General features: G+C 42.8%; 1 protein-coding gene across 4 annotated transcripts in view; it reads left to right on the forward strand.

Moving 5' to 3' along the window:
• The window catches only part of LOC122535920 (dystrophin), a 116,167-nt gene that overhangs the window by 39,032 nt on the left and 56,987 nt on the right, over positions 1-20,148 (forward strand). For all 4 annotated transcript variants that reach the window (XM_043667841.1, XM_043667839.1, XM_043667842.1 and 1 more), the window contains exons 4-5: positions 4,194-4,317; positions 10,836-11,002. In XM_043667841.1, the coding sequence (XP_043523776.1) occupies positions 4,194-4,317; positions 10,836-11,002 (291 nt within the window). The remainder of the gene's footprint in view (positions 1-4,193; positions 4,318-10,835; positions 11,003-20,148) is intronic.

The following is a 20,148-nucleotide window of genomic DNA, read 5'->3' on the forward strand; positions in this document are numbered from 1 at the left end:
TGGATTTAAACTGGAGAAATGACACTAAAAACAGACATAATCTAAAATTTTTAAAAAGGAACATCCTTACACATCCATAGATAATAAAATTAAGGGGGGCAGGACAGTGTGACGAGCCTAAAAATTACGTATACTTTGGAGGGCTAATAAAAAAAAAACTACATATTTGATTGACATGAGTTGTTATGGTTTATTTTAACACATTATGAACTATAGAAAGCAACATTTAAAAAGGAAAAGAAGAGAGCTCTTATTTAGCTTTTCAACGGCATCGTTTTACATAACTTTTTTTTACGTTGCCTATCGGTGTGCGTGATTCCAGCCAAACAGGATTAGCTGCAACAAAAAGGCAAAGAAAGTTGAAAAGTAAACAATATTCTCTAGGGGTTGACGATCCAACATTTTCATTTCTGTGAAAATTATGAAAATGGCAGCTATTTGTTTTTCATGTATCCAATTTATGCTAAAAATTTATATGTTTTTTTGTTTATCGTCAATCCCTAATAATAATAATAAAGATACGTACCAAGTTTCACAGTAATTGATTGGTTAGATTTCGAGATATCTTGCACAGCGTTTCTAAAAACCGAGTTTCGCGTTTAAAGTTTCAGAACATCATTTTTCATATGTATCCTTTATTTACTTTTTTTACTTATATATTTCGGCCCACAGTTCTTACAATTCACAACTAAATTGAATCACACGAGTTACACTTTATAACACTGCAAACAGTGATACAAGTTCAATTATTCTGTATCCGTGGATTTATTATTACACTCCAAAATAAGTCGTTTTAAAGGCCTAGGACCTTTTGTATCTTACTTCTTTGTAAGACTTCAAACTGCTATTTGAAACAAAACAAAAGATCGATTTTTTCGAAAAATTTCAAACTGCCCTGGCCCCTTAATAAAAAATTAATAACTTTAATAAAAAAAAATTAGAAATAAAATAAAAAGTCTGTAGAATCGTCGGAGGGTGCGTGCGGGACGCAGCAGATCGGCGGCTCGTTTTATCGCCGCCTGTACGCGTGTGAAATCGGCGACGAACTCGGCTCGAACGACGCGGTTTCGTCGTAAACGGTTGGCCGTCGTTCGACGTAACGATCCGCTTCCGAATCGCGCTGCTTAACACGAAATCGATCGGGACACGGGCGACGGGCAAAAAGGAGTAACCGCGACGGGGAACGATTATCGGGGCCACGGAACGACGATTATCGCGGCTCTGGATTGATTTCAACGAGCGTATCGATCGCGAACGCGGCGAGGAGCCGCCGTTTCGCCCGGCCGTTCCGGCAAATTGGAATTCCTTTAATTACCGATACTTGCCGAATTATCGACTATTTATTGGACGTGGTTGAAAAAATTTCCAACGTGTCTCGCGAGAAGCGTGGTTCACTGAGATATGCTGCTCAACCTCCCACGTACCTTTTTATATACAGGGTGATTCACGTGACTTGCACACTCGAAGTAACTAATTATGCGTCCAATGAGAAATTGTTTAATACAAAAGTTGTATGATATATTTTAAGATGTTCATCAATTTTTCGAAATTTCCAAGTTCAGCTTTATTTTTTTTTAATTTGTTATTTACATGTTGTATAAATATATATCTTATTTTCATTATAAAGCATATATTTTTTTTTTTTTTTTTCATTATAAATCGAGAAAATATTAAATTCCAAGTAAAGCTAATGAGATGTTTTACGACAATTTGTGGTATCGTCAGAGGTTTCGACAATGTTTATGTACATATTGTACAGTAGGAGTCACTCTGTGGTCAGTCTAAGACGGAATTCATATTTAACTAGATCTCGTTTCGTATCATTATACTTTGATCTTGTACTTAATCTCATACAACGTATCCTTGTGATATTTCTTTCATACTATTTAATTACTCTGGCTATTCTACCGAGGATACGAATTTTTTCGTACAACGTGTCACTGATTAAATTTATCGGCTGCGTGTGCCTTTCATATAATTTCTAAATGCATAGAACGCACATAATAATCAAAATGCAGTGCTTAATACAACATCTAACTGCCAGGATTCTATTTTCATAGTCTTCGTGAAAACACAAGTTTATATAAATATCAAATTACAAATTTATATATTTATATAAATATTACAAATTTATATATTTATAATATATTACAAATTTATATAAATATTTGCTCGTAGATAATAACGTAGATGTTTTAAAAAATTTTCTTACAACATGTGCACCTGCATTTGCATATTGTAAATTTCTTTCTTCAATCGAAGATAGATGGACAACGTTTCCACGAGTTCGTAATGTAAAATCCACGCGCAGTTACACCGAGACGATGCTGAGTTCCTATTGTCAGGCCGGTGGAAGTAAGTTTAAGTGCCTATAAAGTTGGCCCATTTTCAACCGTTATCTGTAGACTCAAACGGGCGAACATGTATTCACGTGCGCCGGGAGGAATGAAACGAACATTACGCTTTTTAACGATCTCGTAGATACGGCGAAACAGACGATGCTCGTTTCAATGATGAAAATCCCTCAACGTTGAACGGCAACGCTGGGCTGCTGCTGCTGCTGCTGCTGCTGCTGCTCTCTCTGTGAGTTCGTTGCTACGAAGCACACTGCGTAATTAACCCGTCATTCCGATAACCAATACGATAAGACGATTATCTCGACGTGGCCAATTAGAAAATGTCTAGTGGCCCAATTCAATGAACGACGCTTTAGTCGCTCTAGATTTCGTTGCTAATAAATCGGCCTCGTTTCATCGTCGCTATCCCTCATCGTGTACTTTTCAGCATCTCTGTACTCGTTCTTTGGGTAGAATTGTTGAGACAATAGAGAACTGGAAGATTTAAATAAGCGAACTGCGACGAATTGAAAAAAAAAATTGGTTTAGGAATGAAAACGACGGATACGAAGTTGAGAGCTTAAGTAAGAGAGGACGCGTACCTTTCTCGTTCTTAATTACACACAGTATGATCTTGTTTGTAACTGTGAAATCTTCAGACTTTTTACACGAAAAGGAATTTCACTTCACACCGACGATGGAGAAAATGAAAGTAATTCAGCGATGTGCAACCCGGCGTTGGGATTCTTATAATTATAATTAAAAAGACCAGCCATGTGATTTGAAAGGAAGATGGAAATTACATTCCTGGAAACGATTAATTTGCACACCTAACGTGGGTGCTCTTGCAATTCCAACAGGCAGCAGCTACCTCGGTTTTTAAACGCGTTTAAACCCGGGGGGGGGGGGGGGGAAAAAAAAAAAAAAAGAAAATGAAAATGAAAGTGAAAACAAATGAAAGAGGCGTTCGCGAAAAGAGAAACAGACACCGCGGGTAAATAGACGCGTACCGCAATTCCGCATCGGCCAAGATAATTCCGCGAATGGTCTGCGAGAGAAACGTGCGAGTTTCAACCAACGCTAATAACCCGCCGTTTCATCATCACCCTTTCGAAAGCTAAAGGGCGTCTCTTTCTCTATGTATCTGCGTGTGCACTGTACGCGTCTCTGATGGTGGTAACAACGAAACTAGGTGAATTATTCCGGGCCGTTTGAAAGGATTTCACGCGCTCGATGAAAGACACACCCTCTCCCTCTTTCTCTCTCGGCGCGAAGGGGGCAAGAATACGGAAAGATTCGCGAAGGAAAAGAGGCCGTGTTCCAGAAGCGGGAGGGGGGGGGCTAGAAAATCGCCAACGAGATGGAAACGCGTGACAAAAAAAAAAAAAAAAAGAAAAAAAAGGAAAAAGGAAAAAAGAAAAAGAAAACGCGCGGCGTCTAAAATTTTCTCGAGACTCGCGAGAGATAATCTCGTTAACGAGAAGCCGTCAGGCTACGTGATATCGTGAAAGTTGCAGCTCATTTTCCCCCTACTTCCTCCCCCACCGTTCCTCTCCTTCTTTTTCATCTTCTTTCGTCTCCTCTCGTCGGCCACTCGTCGCGAGTCGCGCAGAGCCGGTCGGCGTTGCGCTGCCGCGACGATGCCCTGTCAAACGAAATTACGAATGCACGCGGCGAGATGAAGACGACGTCGATGGGCTGAGCGCGGCGTCGACGTCGCCGCCGCGTTTATAAAGCTGCCGCGAGAATTAGCCTATTTAACCTGTCAGCCGTATACCGCGAGACGAGCGAGACGAGCAGCTCGACCGCGAATGGTTGTCGCCTCTCACGGTGTGGACGTTTCCTTGTGCGTTGCAGGACGATCATCGCGGCTTCAGGAGACAGCTCGAGGACAAACGGCCGATCGTCGAGAACAACCTGCTAAGCGGCCGTCAGTACATCGCCAACGAGCCGCCGTTGTCTGACACCTCGGATTCTGAAGGTGAGTCCACTGACGTTGTTTGCGTTGTAATTTGTCATTTGCCGATTCGCGCGAGTAAATTATCACGCGAGAGTAACGAGTTTGCCGAACGGCTGAAGGGGAGCTACCGTTCTTCGAAATAAGTGCATGAAATTCCATTTACTTGAAGATATATTTTGTTTATCGAATAAGGCACGTTCTTCCAATGGGCCTCTAAGTTAAAACGTTCAGCGTTGAAAGAATACCATGTTTGTCCGTTCGTGAAAATTCGAAGAATTCGATTATCGGAAAATTAATTTAGTATTGATTAAGGGGAGGCGAGTATCTCGATGTGAGTGCCATCTCGCGTTAAAATTTGTGAAATTTTAATTAAAAAAAAGAAAGGAAGGAAAGGAAACATCGAAGCTAATTAGTTTTAAAAACGTGATTACTTATTATTTACGTCGATATTCTCTGTCGTTTTTAATTGGGATTTCGGCTCAAGAAATTCGCGAGTAATATCGAAATATTACAGCGGCAATTATAAAACGTAATTGTGTTGCTAATTAAAATCGAAGGAGTATGCGTTTGAACGTTTTATAATCGCTCGGCGAAGTAACGAAGTTCGAGGCTTTTAATGCTGTTTAAAGACTTCATAAAGTCGAGCAAAGCCTCGCGAAGCAGAGTTTAACGACCCCGGTTACCGATTTAAATTACAGGTTCAGCAAACGAAATTAATCGTTGGAATAAAACGTTTGCCTTTCTTTTCTTGAACCACAGGGGGGGGGGGGGGGGGGGGACAGTTTCGAATAACTCGGAAAAGAAAAGAAACTTCAGTCACGCTAGTTATTTCGTGAATCTCCAATTTTTGTTGGCTCGTTTCAAATTTGAAAATGGAATTCACACTTGAAAATTACCAGACGCTTGCGAAAGTTCCTTTTCACGAAACGTCGAGGTTCGGTTTCAATAAAATGAAAGGAAAAAAAGAAAGAAAGAAAAAATGTCCAGAAAATGATGATCGGGGAAACGCGCAGGACGAAAGTTTCCACGAGAGTGTAAAGAAAGTCGGCCAAGTACATTCGTTAGTTTCCTTGAGGCCGGCCGGGAACGCGCGCGCGACTGAATTCTCCAATAGCGCGCGGGCTTGGTAATTAAGAGGCGCGGGTAGAGCTTTCAGTTCCAATAATTCGCGGCATTCTGCTTTCCGTGATTTTTTTCTTTTTTTTTTTCTTTTTTTTCTTTTTCGTACCAATTAGGCATGGAAAGCAACGAAAAGGGAGACCGATCGGCGCCGGAAGAATTCCGACTTTTCGTCGTAAGCTCGTGAATTCGAATAACAAGGAGAAAATAAAAAGAGAGAGAGAGAGAAAGAGAGGCTTTTAGGATATTAAGAACCGCTCGTTCCAAGGTGCTTTGACCTGTGCTTGCTTTGTACGCTCGGAAAAATTGCAACCTCGAATTTAGAAAGTGAGATATTAAACGAATGAAAGATTTCCTATGTCTTGAAAAATATGTCCGACAATCTCGATGAAATAGTCATAATTCATCCAGGTATGAAATTTTGAGGCATGAAATGACGAGAACATCAGAAAACATCGACTTCGAGGGAGTTATAAGCGTGGACCTAATTCGTCGTCGTTTTTTGAGCGGGAGGGCAATGGTCAGGATTGAAAGCAGGATGGAACGAACGAAGTGGGAGGAAGTTAAAATTGATTAAAGTTGTAGCTTCAAAGGGCGGGCTCCTCGTGGGAGTTTGTCGCGGCGGAATGAAGGGGATTGTTAAGTGGGCTGATAAAATACGAGAAGTTTTCTCTTTCGCTTCTCCTCGTTTTTTCCTCCTTTTACTTAAGCCAACGGAACAAGAGCCGGCCCTTGGAAACGAGCTTCATTCGTTCTTGTCACCGGCTTTCACGTACAATAACCGCGGCGGACGTGTAACCGTTCTCTCTCTATCTCTCTCTCTCTCTCTCTTCTTCCTCTTGAATATTTCATTTAGATAATTCCACCCTCTCGAAACCGGGATTATTAAGAAACGCGAAACACGGAATTTATGGTTATTTGACCAAGAAGGATTCTGGCGAGAGGTTCTTGCCAGAAAATGGACTCGTCTATTAAGCGAGAGAAACAAACGCCACCCTCTCTCTGATTCTGTGGTGCTTCGCTCGCCAGACAAAAGACTATGCCTCCCTCTCGTTTCTCATTCTTGCGTCTCGTCGGTACAACGCAAGAACATCGTTTCCCCGTATCTTTCTTAATTATTCCTCGTATTAATTAGCTCCCGGGAAAATAAAAAGAAACGAAGACGAAACAAGAAGACGAGAAGAAACGAAACACGAAAAAAATGAAAATTTTTTTTAATTAAACGGCTACGATTCCCCGATGGTGTCGCTCGATACTACCGTTAAACGATGAATAATGCAGTTACTCGGTGTTAGAACGTCGAAACAAAAAGTTCCGCGGTCAATGCTAACGAAAACCACTCGGGGCAACCGCGTGGACTGTATCAATCGAGTTACAAGTATCGAAGTACACCGGCAGCTGGTGAAACTTGTAAGGTTCGGAAGAGACGACGTCCCAGGACGGGGAGATCGGGCAACTCGAACCGTGGAGACTTACCGGAGAAGTTTCCCAGGGAAATGTTACTCGCTTCGCTAATACCCGATACACTCTTTCCCTCTCCTTTACTACTTTTCCAATTTCCACGAACAAAGAAATTTCAGGGAACCGCGCCAATTCGGGATTTTCAAGCACGATTTTAATAAAGTTTTAAAAACTCGGCTTCTTCTCGTTCGCGCGCACACGCGACGTCTTCGTCTTCCGTCGAGATCGGGAGACCATCGTACAGGCCCCCAATCGCCGGTTACAAATTGCGAATAGCGTGCGCGATTTCGAGACGACAACGAAACACAGAGACCTTGGCTCGGCGATTCGGGTTCGATCCCCGAGTCGATTCGATTTCACGGGCCAAATCCGAGCAGCTGGCTGTTCGATAGCGGGCCAGAGCCGGTCGCACGATCTCTCTCGCCGGGCGTGCTGCGATGCGGCGTGTTATATCGGTTGAAATTTATTGACGTTACGACAACGCCCCGAGACTGCCTCGATGCTGTGCACGTTTCATCGAACGTGACTCCCTGTCGAGCGGCTGAAATCGTGCACCGAGCGAGTGCTGGTTGTCTTCTCGCAGGAGGCGCTGATCTGATGTTTCTCATCGGATCCGGCATCCGTAGCTCCGTTTGACGTTTTCTCGTACTACCTCTTTTTTTCTTTCTTTCTTTTTCTCGCTCTTTCTCTCTAAATATATATTTCTATCAATTTTTTTTTTTTTTTTTTTTTGTTGATTAACTTACATTGAACGCGATCGTACGTGTTTCCATCACCAGGGGCAACAAGCCTGTGCAACGTAACGCGAACGTCTCGAACGAATTGCGAGCTCCGTATCCCTCGCGATTGACGGATGGAGAATTTTCTGGTCGTTCGTTGCGAGAGTGGAAACCATTGAACTGATTGCGCGCGGCTGGAAACGCTGTTTGATCGATTGTTCTTTCGAAACAAACACGATCCTCGCCGCTCTAATGTGTTTTGCCATCTCTGCAGAGTGAAAGAAACGATACGTCTCGCGTGGAGGCGAGTTAAAACCTAATTGTCGTTACAACATTCCGGTCAATCCCATATGGAAGCTCCCTCGTGAAAAAATTGAACGTTTCGAACGCTTCATTGCCGAAGGGTAATTTAATGTCGATCGCTGGATAACGGAGCAGGGAGAGAGTCGTTCGAATAGGAAAGAGAGAAATTACACAAATTCCGTGGTCAGTTTCTGAAACAAGAGCCAAGTGGGAAAGGGGTCGGATAGAAAGCGTCGGGGGATGAAAGCTGTCGGAGAGAAAACGACGTCTATAAAAAAGAGGAAAAATAAAAAGGTGAGAGAGAGGGAGGGAGATGTGAAGAGAACGAGGAGGCTGTATGTACGTGACTGGAAATCGAATGCGGCAACTGTTGAATGGATGGCTTACCGATGAAGAACACGACCGCCTAATTCGATTCGGTGGAAATAGTTTTCAGGTGTTTTCCTCGTACAACCGGTGATGTCTCTTTACCGAGCAACGATCGATCTGATTTAGACGATGTAGCTACCTGTCCCGACTTCTCAATCGCCTTCCTCGAATACAATTTTCTGCCCACCTGTCGTGTCGTTGTCTTTGCCGTGCATCGCAAAGTGTTTTTCCCCGTACCACGCTTGGAACATCTCCAACTAAACGATCGCGAGGGAACTAAGAGATTAAGAGAATCGGTCTTTAGTTGCGATCAGTCCTCCTCGTCGGAATTTCATTCGTTTATGACAGTACGAATTATAATTTTTTTCACTCGGATCTGAGGTTTAACCGACGTGCTACGCACGTCGAGATTTTTTTGTCCCAAATTGCAACATTTTCTCAGTTTCAAGTATATTTAAATGTAACCCAGCCAAGACAAATGATAAGTTTATTACTTCTTAATCATTTCTATAGTGATATCATATACCAACGAGTTCAGAAGAAACAGAAAGCGACGAATTATTACACGGTTCGGTCGCTCGTTATGGTCCGCGATTCAGTTGCCAGCTTAAGGGATTAAGGAGCATAGAAATACTTCAAAAGAAATTTTGTCACGAGTTTTCACACTGCAGTGCAAATATTATTATTACCATTGGATTTTTACGCAAATTTGTATTTTTGTAAATATTTAAGATATTTTGAGAATTGGTTTCGAGAATTTTAAAATTCCCCATAAATGCATGAAAATCCGCAGCGTAATTGTTATATTCTGTATGAGACGAAGTGCATCGTAATTGAACGAATAACGTCGTGACAATGATAATAAAATGTTCCATCGAGAATTAAGAATTACGAATGACTGCTTGTGATGATGACCTCGCAACTCTTGTTATCAAAAAATTTCTCTGCAAACCTCCGAAAATATCCAAACGAATCTCAAATTGCCATTGAAAACGCCGCGTTTAATAAATTACCCAAGAGGAGGGGGAGGCCATATTTCTAACGCGGGGCAATAATTTTCACTTATCGTTAATAAACATATTTCCGCCCTGACACATCTCGTGCATTGCGGCGAATGATTCTCACCCGTTGTCATTCGTCACACGCGAATGAAAACAGACGGAGAAACGTGAAAGAGTGAAAAGCGCTGGAAAGGCTTGGTTTTTCGCCGCGGCGATGAGCGGATCGATCTGTCCGTGGATCAGGGTGCAGGGTGCGAGAGGACATAACTACGGAATCGAGTGACGGGGAAAGGGCAGCTGGCACCATAAACATAAATCATCATAACACGCGAGCAGATAGGGAGGCAACGAGGCAGGTAGGGTCGGGTCGGTGGGCGTTATCAATGCTAAACATGCACGTAAAAACTGTCGCGCGTGATACGATGCGTGATTCATAGGGACAATTAATTGCCGGTGATAGAACCGGCCTAGGCATCGCGGCCTCCATACACCGATGCACACGCGTGGCAACGCCATTTCTACGCTTCGTTACGTCCGCTATTACTACCCAGATAGACCTGAAATGGAGAAAAATGTATGGATTTTTCGCACGCTCTCCGCGATAAACATCGGCTCCGGGGTTTCGAAAAAAACCGGGAAATTGAAACCGGAGGGGTTGAAAGTTATTGATCTCTCTCTCTCTCTCTCTCTCTCGTTTTCTTTTTTTTTTTTTAATTCGCACGCACTCAATTTGCCGTGATATATATACGACGTGCGCAAATTGCGAGGCAGAGTGAAATTGTTATTATTGCTAAGAATTATTAATAATCCAATCGTTTCAGAGCTACCCGATATCGACGAATTGTCAATGTTCACCGCGTATGAAAATTATTAATTCACGTATTTTCCGTCTGTTTGCCCGTACACGCGTTCGCAGGTTGTTTTATTTGTATCTGATTCGTTTATGTGAAATCCTAGTGATGTTAAGAAACCGTTGGGAGCAGTGTTTTTAAATCTGACGAATTGTGAGCTTGTTTCAATACTTGAAACAAGCTCTCATGTTGTCGGTGTTTTAAAAATTACAATTAATTACGAAACAAATCAAGTTTCACAATTTCACGTGCAAATTACAAATTTTTCAATGATTTTGTTCAATTTAAAATTGCGAAAAGTCCTAACTTGTTAATTTTCTAATATTATAATTATAATAATATAATATATAATATAATATAATATAATATAATATAATATAATATAATATAATATAATATAATATAATATAATATAATATAATAATATTAGTATAATAACAAGATTAAACGATATTAAAAAACGGAACAAGTATAATTATATCGTTCAGTGATTCACCGTAATATCCCAGATACTTCAATTTCTCTTTAAATTCTGGAATAAAAGTAGAGAAAAGGGTACCAAGCGAAACCTTTCCTTTCACAGTCTCAATTCAAAATAATATTCAAGGTGAAAAAGAATCGAAAGTGAATTAAGTTGAATTATGAGATTTTGAAAAATGTGATGCATTGAATGTGGATTCGAAGGTAGCGATATCACGTTTGACGTTTCGTTTCAGCCGGAAGGGAACTGGACGGCGATTCGAGGGGCTACAGAAGCGCGGAGGAGCAAGCACGCGAATTGACGCGCAGCATTCGCCGGGAAGTGAACAAACTTTCCGAGCAGTGGAACGCCCTAATCGAACGTAGCGATGCGTGGAAGCGGAAACTCGACGACACCGCTAACGTGAGTACTTTACCCTCCTTTTACCTACACAGAAAGCCACTTACCCACGAACCGCACTACCCGATATGAATACAAATATTTTGATTCCGTCAAAAGCCATTGGCGGCCACGACCATCGAGGAGCAGCTAGATTCTAACCATCGACCACGACATGCGCCCTCGTTTCGATAAAATTGCCCCATAATATCACGATCAACCACCTCCCTCGGACTGTATCCTATCGGATGGACAATCCGTGGAATTTCAAGTTCATACGAACAGTGTATTCGTTGTTATTTCTCTGATAAAATTGCTCTCCAACGTTTTCCAGCGATGATCCCTTATTATTTTTATGGAACTTTCGAAACGTCGAAATTGCCTCATTCTTCACGAAACGAAACCATTTTTGTAGAAATGGCTGATTTTGCAAAACATGGAACATCAATTCCGTGGAATGGTAGTTTCCGGTCGTCACTCTTATTTCTCTCAGGTGCAAAGCGAAGCGAATCCCACGATCGTTTCGTTTGCAATTACGCCATTTAACGAATCGACGTGTCATTCCTCTTACGGAGGAACCGAGCCCCCTCTTACCGAGAACTTGCCCGGGAATTATTCAAGGTTTTGTCGTTTCGCTTAACTCACGGCGAAGTTGAATCCGCCGCTATAACGCAAATTTTCGTTTAATAGTATTCAGAAGTGGGAAGTTTGAATTGCGCACTTGCCGGGTCGCGAATTTATCAACATCACGGAATGTATTGTGTAGCCCCGTGGAACGGTGGCTCGCAGTTCGAAATCCGTATGAATTGCGGAATATTGTTACGATACATTACGCTGGGCGTATTATTTAAGCAGCTTAATCTTCAATGCACGTAATGCAACGTTCTTTGAATTATCATAAATACGTCTCCCCGCCGGCAGTCGAAATTATTTTCTTAACAATTTACGACCTAGTTTGCGAAATGTCTTTGGGGAAGTACGGGTAAAATATGAACGATCTTGTGATGAGAGAAAAATAAGTGCAATGAATATTTTGTAAAAAAAAAAAAAAATATACGTCATTGTGAATTTATTAAATTTGACAATTTCGAGCGCACCGAAGCTTCATATCTCCATCGAAGATTTTTCTGTCATCGATTAAGACAGCTTCCGAATCGTTCGAGACATTGCGATATACCGCAGAAGAACCAAGAAGAGAGGAGGAAAAGGCAAAGGAAAATATTTCGCGAGACGGGCGTTGGCGGGAAAACAATGGTCGACGATAATTCACCAGGACCGCGTTCCAACCCCCTCCGGTAAAAATACAATCAGATTAAACGGTATATCCCGAAGGATAAACAAGCGGATGTAATATTTGGACTTATCGGTGGTATCGGTGGGAGACAGAGTGCCAGAGGAAGGAGGCGAAACAGGTTGGGGAAAGTTGGTTCTGCGCGGGTTCAATTCGCCCCCCTCGGCCCTCCTCGTCTGTCGTATCGCTTTATTATTGCCGGTACAATTTTCTCTATCGCGCGGACGTTCCATTTGTCGAAACGACTTTGTGCCCTGGGGGGGAGGGAAACTAGCCAGAGCACTCCGGTTGGATCGAAGACCCGGCGTGCCGAGTAAAAGACGTGGACCGACGCTGCCGCGGCGGCGAAGGCGATTTTTCGCTGCTCGGCTTTCCACCGAGGGAAAGAAATCCGCCGCCTTCAGCACCTAACGACGTCGAAATTCCTGCGGAACCGCCCGCCGTTTTTCTCCATCCGCGATACAACCGAATTACCTTCGTTCCGTGCGAGCCACCTTTAATAGGTCTCGGGGAAACACCGGTTATTACCTTCGTCAGCGCGACAAGTCGACCGATTATCGACCATTCCCGCGCACCGTCGTTTCGCCGATCTTAGAACTCTCCAACAGACGAAATATTTGTTTTCCTCTCGGATCATTTCTGAACGATGTGTAGTTTTCTTTTTCTTTTTTTTTATTAATGTTATTACAGTGGAAAAAGAACTTGGACGATTGCTTCTCGATTTTTCGTGCTTGACGCTCGTGCCTCGTACGTTTTTTGATAGATTGAGAAGATTGAATCGAGGACCGATGAATTGAACATTATGGAGTAATTTCATTTGCTTGAAGACGATTTTCCAATTTCAAACTACTTGCAAAAAGCATCACGAGGCACTCAATAAATATCAGCGACATTAACGCGTGTTCAATTTTCAAATCTGCCAAATTTCAAATTTTATATTATGTAATATTATTCTACAAGAAGATAGATAGAGTATTGCCTTTGTCCACTAATTTGCCATTATTAATTATTGATACAAATCCATCTCACACCTACTCGTGAACAATTATCCTACAACTACCTTTATTATCTGACAATAATCTCTCTTTCGAAATGTATCATAAATTGTTCCTTGAAATACGACAGGATGACAAAGAAAATCCGAGGCTTCGTAATTCAGATTTATCGACGATGGTAACGTGGCCACATTGGCGGTGCATCGATAATCGCGTTCGCGATTCATCTGCCACGGCGAAACTTGCAAGTGCAAATCGCGCCTGCACGATCGTCAAGGTTTAACGTCGCGGATGGAACGCATCTCTCTCTCTCTCTTTCTCGTCCATTCTCCTTTCTCACCTTCCTCTGTCTTTCCTCTTCGTCGTCGTTGAACTCTGATTTCATAAGCGGCCTAGCGATTTACATCTCGCTATCGGCAGAGAGTAGCTTCGTCGATGGGATGTCGCCAATTTCGCGACATCGTCCCCGACACAATGGGACTCGTGATGCGTGTACGCAATATCGCCTGCTGCTTTATACGCAGCAACGTTCGATATTATCGATACCGGCGTGCCTCGTGACGTTCCTCGATCGCATACTGCGATCCTTGCTTCCTCTGTGTCGAACGTGCCAGTCGAACGAATATTATCACGGATCACGTTTATTCTGAACGTGGAACTTTGATAAAGGGACGTCAGCTTCGCACAGAGTATTCTTTTGTGTCGCGTAAAAATCAGCATTACCATTCTGCGGAGAGAAAGAGAGAGAAAGTAACCTGCTTGACGAAAAAATTCGCCCATCGAAAGGTAGAGATGTGCAAACGATTGAGTTGGGAGGGAGAAAGAAAGAAGGTAGGATTCTGCTTTGATTCGAAAGCAAAGAATATTCGATGAATCATCGTCAAACTCTTCCTTAATGGAACTGAACGAGATCCTGTCATTCTGAAACTGACTAATGTTTTCAAGAGCTACCGGACGGAAGGCTGAAACGCATTATTTCCAGCATAGTAGGCCGTCAAAGCGAGAGGCAAGTCGCGTTGAAAGGTCGGGGCAACTTAACGAGTTCGACGAAGAAGGTAATAAAACCTTCTTTTCAACGAGGCACGCTTAAAATAACATCGAGCTCGGTGGAATTCGTCTTAATATAATTCGACTGAATCAGAGAGAGCTTTTGCGAGAGCTTGACCTCGTCTATTTCCCTTGAAATCTGTACGCGTCTGTATGACCGATCCTTTGTCGACCACTAAATCCACGAGACGAAGAGTCACTCGCTGCTTCCTTAAACTTCCTCTCGCTTATAGTGGGCATGGACCACTTTCGTCGTGATATTTAAATGCAAACCTTCGTCGATTTCCATTCTGAACGCGCGCGCACCGAGTCCACGTAATTTCGAAACGAAAATAATGATTTTCACCATTTTAAAACAAGCTGGTCCTTTCGTATACGCGCCAACTGTGAGCAAAGGTTTGATCATTAAAATGGGAAACGTTTCCCCGTCGTTCGCGATACGAATATTCGACGATAAAGGCCGGCTTCGAGGATATTTAATTAAAGGACCGGGCGTGATTAAACGAACGAGATCTGCTAGCGCTGGAGGGTTGACAATGTACCGTTCGAAACTATTGGAGGGCGCTTTTGCAGGTTGCGTAATTTATAGGGCGTGCGAATTATTTGCGTTTTAAATAATAGGAACTCTACGTAAAATACAAAATGGGATATCAGGCGGCTCGATAGTATAAAATTCTCGATTTAGTCGTTTGTTGACGAAAGTTACGAAATTACAAATAAAATTAAATTATCTAATCAAATGTTAAAGAGTAGATGATGAACACAGGAGAAGAAAAAGATGGAGAATGTATATCAATACAAACTGGAACATTATTGAATTCCTAAATTATTTAAAATCACCCGCGGAATTAATACACGTTCGTGTCAATATTATATTTTCAACGTCGAACGATCCTTGTGATTATTAACGTTCGAAACGAAAGTCGCACTCGAGTATGAGAAACAAAAATGGCGGAGCTCGTGAGCCGGGAATGGGGCGAAAAAAATCTAACCGAATGGTTACACGGACGAGCAATTAAAGGTGCATCGAATCGCCGATCTTTTTACGATCGTTTCTCCCATACGGTATAACCGGAAGATCAAAGTTCCCGGCGCAATCAGCAAGCTCGGGCCGCGAATGCATAATTCATGAGCGAAACACAATTTAACTTTTAAATTCCACGTGGTCCGCTGGGCGCGCCTTAATTATCGGCAATCCGGTAATTACCGGCGACACCTCCGCTTTTTTCCTTTTCGGCCAGATAGCGTAATATTAATTCGATTTATTGCCCTCTCGCGATTTCCCACACCTCGACGTAGCTCGGTTTCGTCCCGTGTTTGGAGCGAGCGATCACGCCATCGGCTTAAACTTATTGTTAAATACTTGATAAAGGTACGCGGAAGTTGACAGACATTGACACGGCTCCGCGCATAACTGACATGCTCCTCGAGTAAGCGTGAACGCGTGTTTTAGATCGGGCAAAAGGATACGAGTGTGTGGAATGTGTCACGCGTGTCATTTCCCAGAAGAGTTTATAATCAGGTGAATCGTGATCTGGTCGCGTAGCGAAATGGGGAAACAATTATCGGGACAATTTAGTACACTAGTTTGTATAAGTATCTAGGAACTTATCGTAGAGGAATTTTTAGTATTGTATAAAATATCTTGTCACAATTTGCCATTAGTCAAATTTGGGACCAATCTGAAAATTAGGAGTTGCGTGCGTTTAATAAAAAAAAGTAGTTTACGGAGTGCATTGTCATCTTAATCACTTAGGTTGGAATTTAATCGACGAATACATACTTCTGGTTCGAAGTGGTTATCACATGTAATATAAGATCATTTCGAGATAATTAAATTTATTAAAATTAATTGATTAACCCTGATACAAAAGATACAAATTATATTTTACTTATAAATTTTTAAAAAAATTCAAATTTCATTACTTTTAAATAATAATATTAATTTTAAATTATTACTAAATTATACCTTTGTTATAAAATTTTATTTAATTAGTTTTAATTTTATTTATATATGTATATTATACTTATAAATAAATTTACATTGAGAGACGTTATTCCAAGCTAATTGTAAGTGATGCATAACAAGTGTAGAATATAATTTACTGAATATTGAGACTAATGATTACAATGAAGCGAATGACGGTTGTTTAAATATGAATATGCACTAATGGCTCGTTGCAATGTTAATGAAACTTCAAAACGTTTTACATAACTTCTGTAATATATTCACAAAAGGTTTCTCAGTTTCGTGAGCAACTGTACGTGTAATATGGCGCAGTGTGCGAGTGTTCAGATCAGCGTGAATGGATAGTCGTGAAAAAACGAACTTTCGTTTCATTTACGACGTGGAAATAGAATCTCGCAACACGGGCTGCACGATATCGGCTGAAAACCAAAACCTGACTGCTTCGTCTATCAGCGATCAGGTTTTTCAGGTTTGAAAGGCTCGCTGGCATACAAAGTTCCATACTTGTCTATATATATGTATATCTTTCTTGTAGATAACAGGACCACGTCGGTTTATTACGAGCCACGTACACTGTTTTCAGACACGTTACACACGTTTTAAACTTTCATAACTTGGTCAAAGTTAGTCAAAGTTTGGTCATAGTTTCTCATTGCGCGAAAATTGATTTTTTTACTGGACTGCGCAGTCAACGTTATCTGGTGCTTTATGTTACATCCACCTAAAACGAATAGTCTTGGTGTGACCAAGAAATACATACGTGTTAATGCACGACTGTCGTACGATCACCAAAGACGATCCTTCAAGAAACACAGAATTAAAGGCACGCTCGAACACTCGGTATTTCCTCTGAAAGCACGACCCGTATTTTCCCCGAAGAAAGAAACGCGCGGATTCTCTTTGGCCGGTTGAGCGACCTCCGCTTCCGGCGGTTATCCACTGAAATATCATCGAAATCTTTTTCGACCGCCGAAACGAGACGACAAAAGCGTCGCGATAAACGTGCCGCGATGCTGATGCAACGATATTAACGGTAGAGAAAAGACGCGCAAATACTTGCTGTCGGCGGTAGTTCCTCCGTGTTTCATCCCGGGGCATCCCGTTTTGAGACGAAAGGTCAAAGAGAGGAATGCGACGGTGGAGAATTCCGCCGCGATAGCAAAGCAACGGTGTTCTCGATTGTGAAACGGCCGAACGAAAGATAAAGCGGAGCGAGTCGGTGAGTGAATGTAGGTTTTCGCGAGCACACGAACGGCGGGAAACGGTTGAAAAGTGCACGGGGGGGGGCATAGTCGCGCGATAACCCGGTTTAAGCTGGAAATTAAGCTGAACCGAGCGATCTCTCGGTTGTCTCGGCTGCGGAATTCGCCTCCGTAGTTAGGTATGCAAAGCAGGAGGCAAGGCAGCAGGAAGCTTGGCCGGCCCCAATCAGAGAATATAGCCGGCAGCAGTTCTGTCCAAATACATGGCGGCGCACGTTGGCGAGTGCACGATCGCGCGAGTCGAGTCGAGTCGAGTCGAGTCGAATCGAATCGAGCGCGCACACGTGCTCGGCCGGAAGCCACTCTAGGTAGGTAGTGTACGGGGCTATTCGTAGTTAGAGCGAATGAATGAATGCATACGCGTAGCCGGGGCCAGCCGGGCAAACTCAAACACCATCTTTCAAATTATAACCTCGCTATCGGATTATCTTTTGAATTATTCCGGATTCCGCTCGGCTCCGCCGATTCGAAGTCGTAACCGTCGAAGCTCGACGTAGCTTCCCACGCTCGAATTTAGATTTACGTGTGTGGATACCGTGTGGAACGCACGGACTGGTGGATCGATTTTTCTCCGCTCTCTTCCGCTGAAACGGACAGACTCGAAAATGATAGAAAAACAGCCGGGCCGTTTCTATTTCGACTCGTTTTCGTTTTCGCGACAGCGTTCTGTCATCGCCACGATGGTAATCGAGATTAGAACACACGGGGAAATGGGACAGGGAATCGTCGAATCGACCCCCGCCGGGGGGTTGTGATTTTTGGATATTTAAAGTAAACGTGGTTCGCGCTCCGTGAATTTCGTCCATGATGATTCACCGACTGATATATCCGTTGAATTACTTCTCCTAAAAGTTTCATTTAAAAAAAAGGTCCTTCCCTCTTCTCCCCCCGTTTTTCCCTTTTTCTCTGTTTCTTTCTTCTTTCTTTTTTCGTTTTTTTTTTTCTCTTTTTTCTTTTTTGCTTTCGCTCGTGAATGGAATGGAATTCTCGACGAGTGAATTTTCGGCTCGAAAGGCGAAACGAGCGGCGTTCCCGACGATGTTAATGCAACGCGGCCACCGACCGCATCAGTATCAATCTAGTTCCCGACGAGTGGGTACTTAATCAGTCAATTAGCAATGTTCCACTAATTGGTTAATTACCAAGCAAATTTGTTGCCAGCATAGTATTGCGCCATTGGGGACACGCAGGGTTATGTGTGTATATCATGAGCATAGGGGGAGGTGAAAGGTACGCGACGACCTCGCTTGTCCGGGCATTAAGACACAAATGTATTTATCTGTGTGATCTATCGCTACCGTCGCATAATGAACCAGTTCGCGTTCGGTTAGACACGCGTGCCAGCGGTGCGCGCAGTCACCGCGTTTGATTGGCCATTTCCGATCCAAAGAAAGACGTGTTTCCACACGCTATTACTTTTCTTTTTCTCGTAGGCTCATTCTGTGCGAAATCAACGATATCGGCGCCGATCTCACGCCGGTTGAATTCAATTTATACCCGCGGTGTCTAAACGCGGAAAGATCGATACGACAATCTTCCGCATGTAGGAGCCACTTTTTTTTTTTTTTGAAGTGTTAAATATCGACAGGCAAGGTATACCTCGTTGGAAATAAAATTGCAAGAATTTCTTTGTGAAAGGCAGCCTCTCGCGATACGCCTGTAAAGAAATATGCAAAAATATAATATATTCTTATGAATAATGTATACAAGAATATGCTCGAGTGATTCCATACGAGTCACCTCGAGTCGTATCATAATGAAGCTTTGAAAATAGAGCAGGTGGTATCTTCGTATAAAGCCACTCCAAGCCTTTTATTTCTCGAACGAAACAGAAAGCTGCCTCTCAGCAAAAAAAAAATAAAAATAAAAAAAAAATTCCTCTCGAATTGGTCGTTTCTTTCTTCTCGAGGCGAAGAGCTTTCAAACGCTGCCAAAGCGCAGAACCATACGTTTGGTATACACGTCGTGTCTTTGATTTTCATTACGCTCGCCGCGAAATTCTCCCACGTGTTCATTGTTCATAGACCTCGGCCGTCAGAGTTTCCGTTCCAAAGCGGATGACGCGGCGGGCATTCGGGAATAATCGACGATTTCGCAGCGGGGGGAAAAGGCCTCCCACCCCCGTCGAGGTGAATTAAAACTACGACCGGAAGCGAACACTTACATCCTATTATCCGCGCCGCAAGTTCAACCACGCGTTAAATTCTCCTCGTGCTCGCCGCGTCCAAATATACCTAGTCGATCGCCGCCGCGTCTTTCAAGTTCAATGCACCTTGGGCGTCGCGTCGTGTCGCGTCGTCGACGCCACCTCGCCCGCGTTCCACCGTGCAAATATTTCCACGGTGCAGTAAAGCTCGACAGGGTTTAGCAGCTCGATCTGATAACCAGATGAGTCGCATTCCGATACGAGCGCGGCAGTCCGGTGGAACAGCTTCTCGGGTAGCAATTCGATTCGGCGAAAGACGTTAGAACGTGCACTTTAATCGACGCAATTAAGGGTTGATTATCGAACATGAAGCTTATCTCTATCGTGGGAACCGTATTTCATCGGGTACGTCATTACCTACGAGAGCGTAAGTGATTCTGCGGTCTCCGACGAGGTCGAA

Source organism: Frieseomelitta varia, unplaced genomic scaffold, assembly GCF_011392965.1.
Source record: "Frieseomelitta varia isolate USP_RPSP 00005682 unplaced genomic scaffold, Fvar_1.2 scaffold_787, whole genome shotgun sequence".
NCBI lineage: Eukaryota > Metazoa > Arthropoda > Insecta > Hymenoptera > Apidae > Frieseomelitta > Frieseomelitta varia.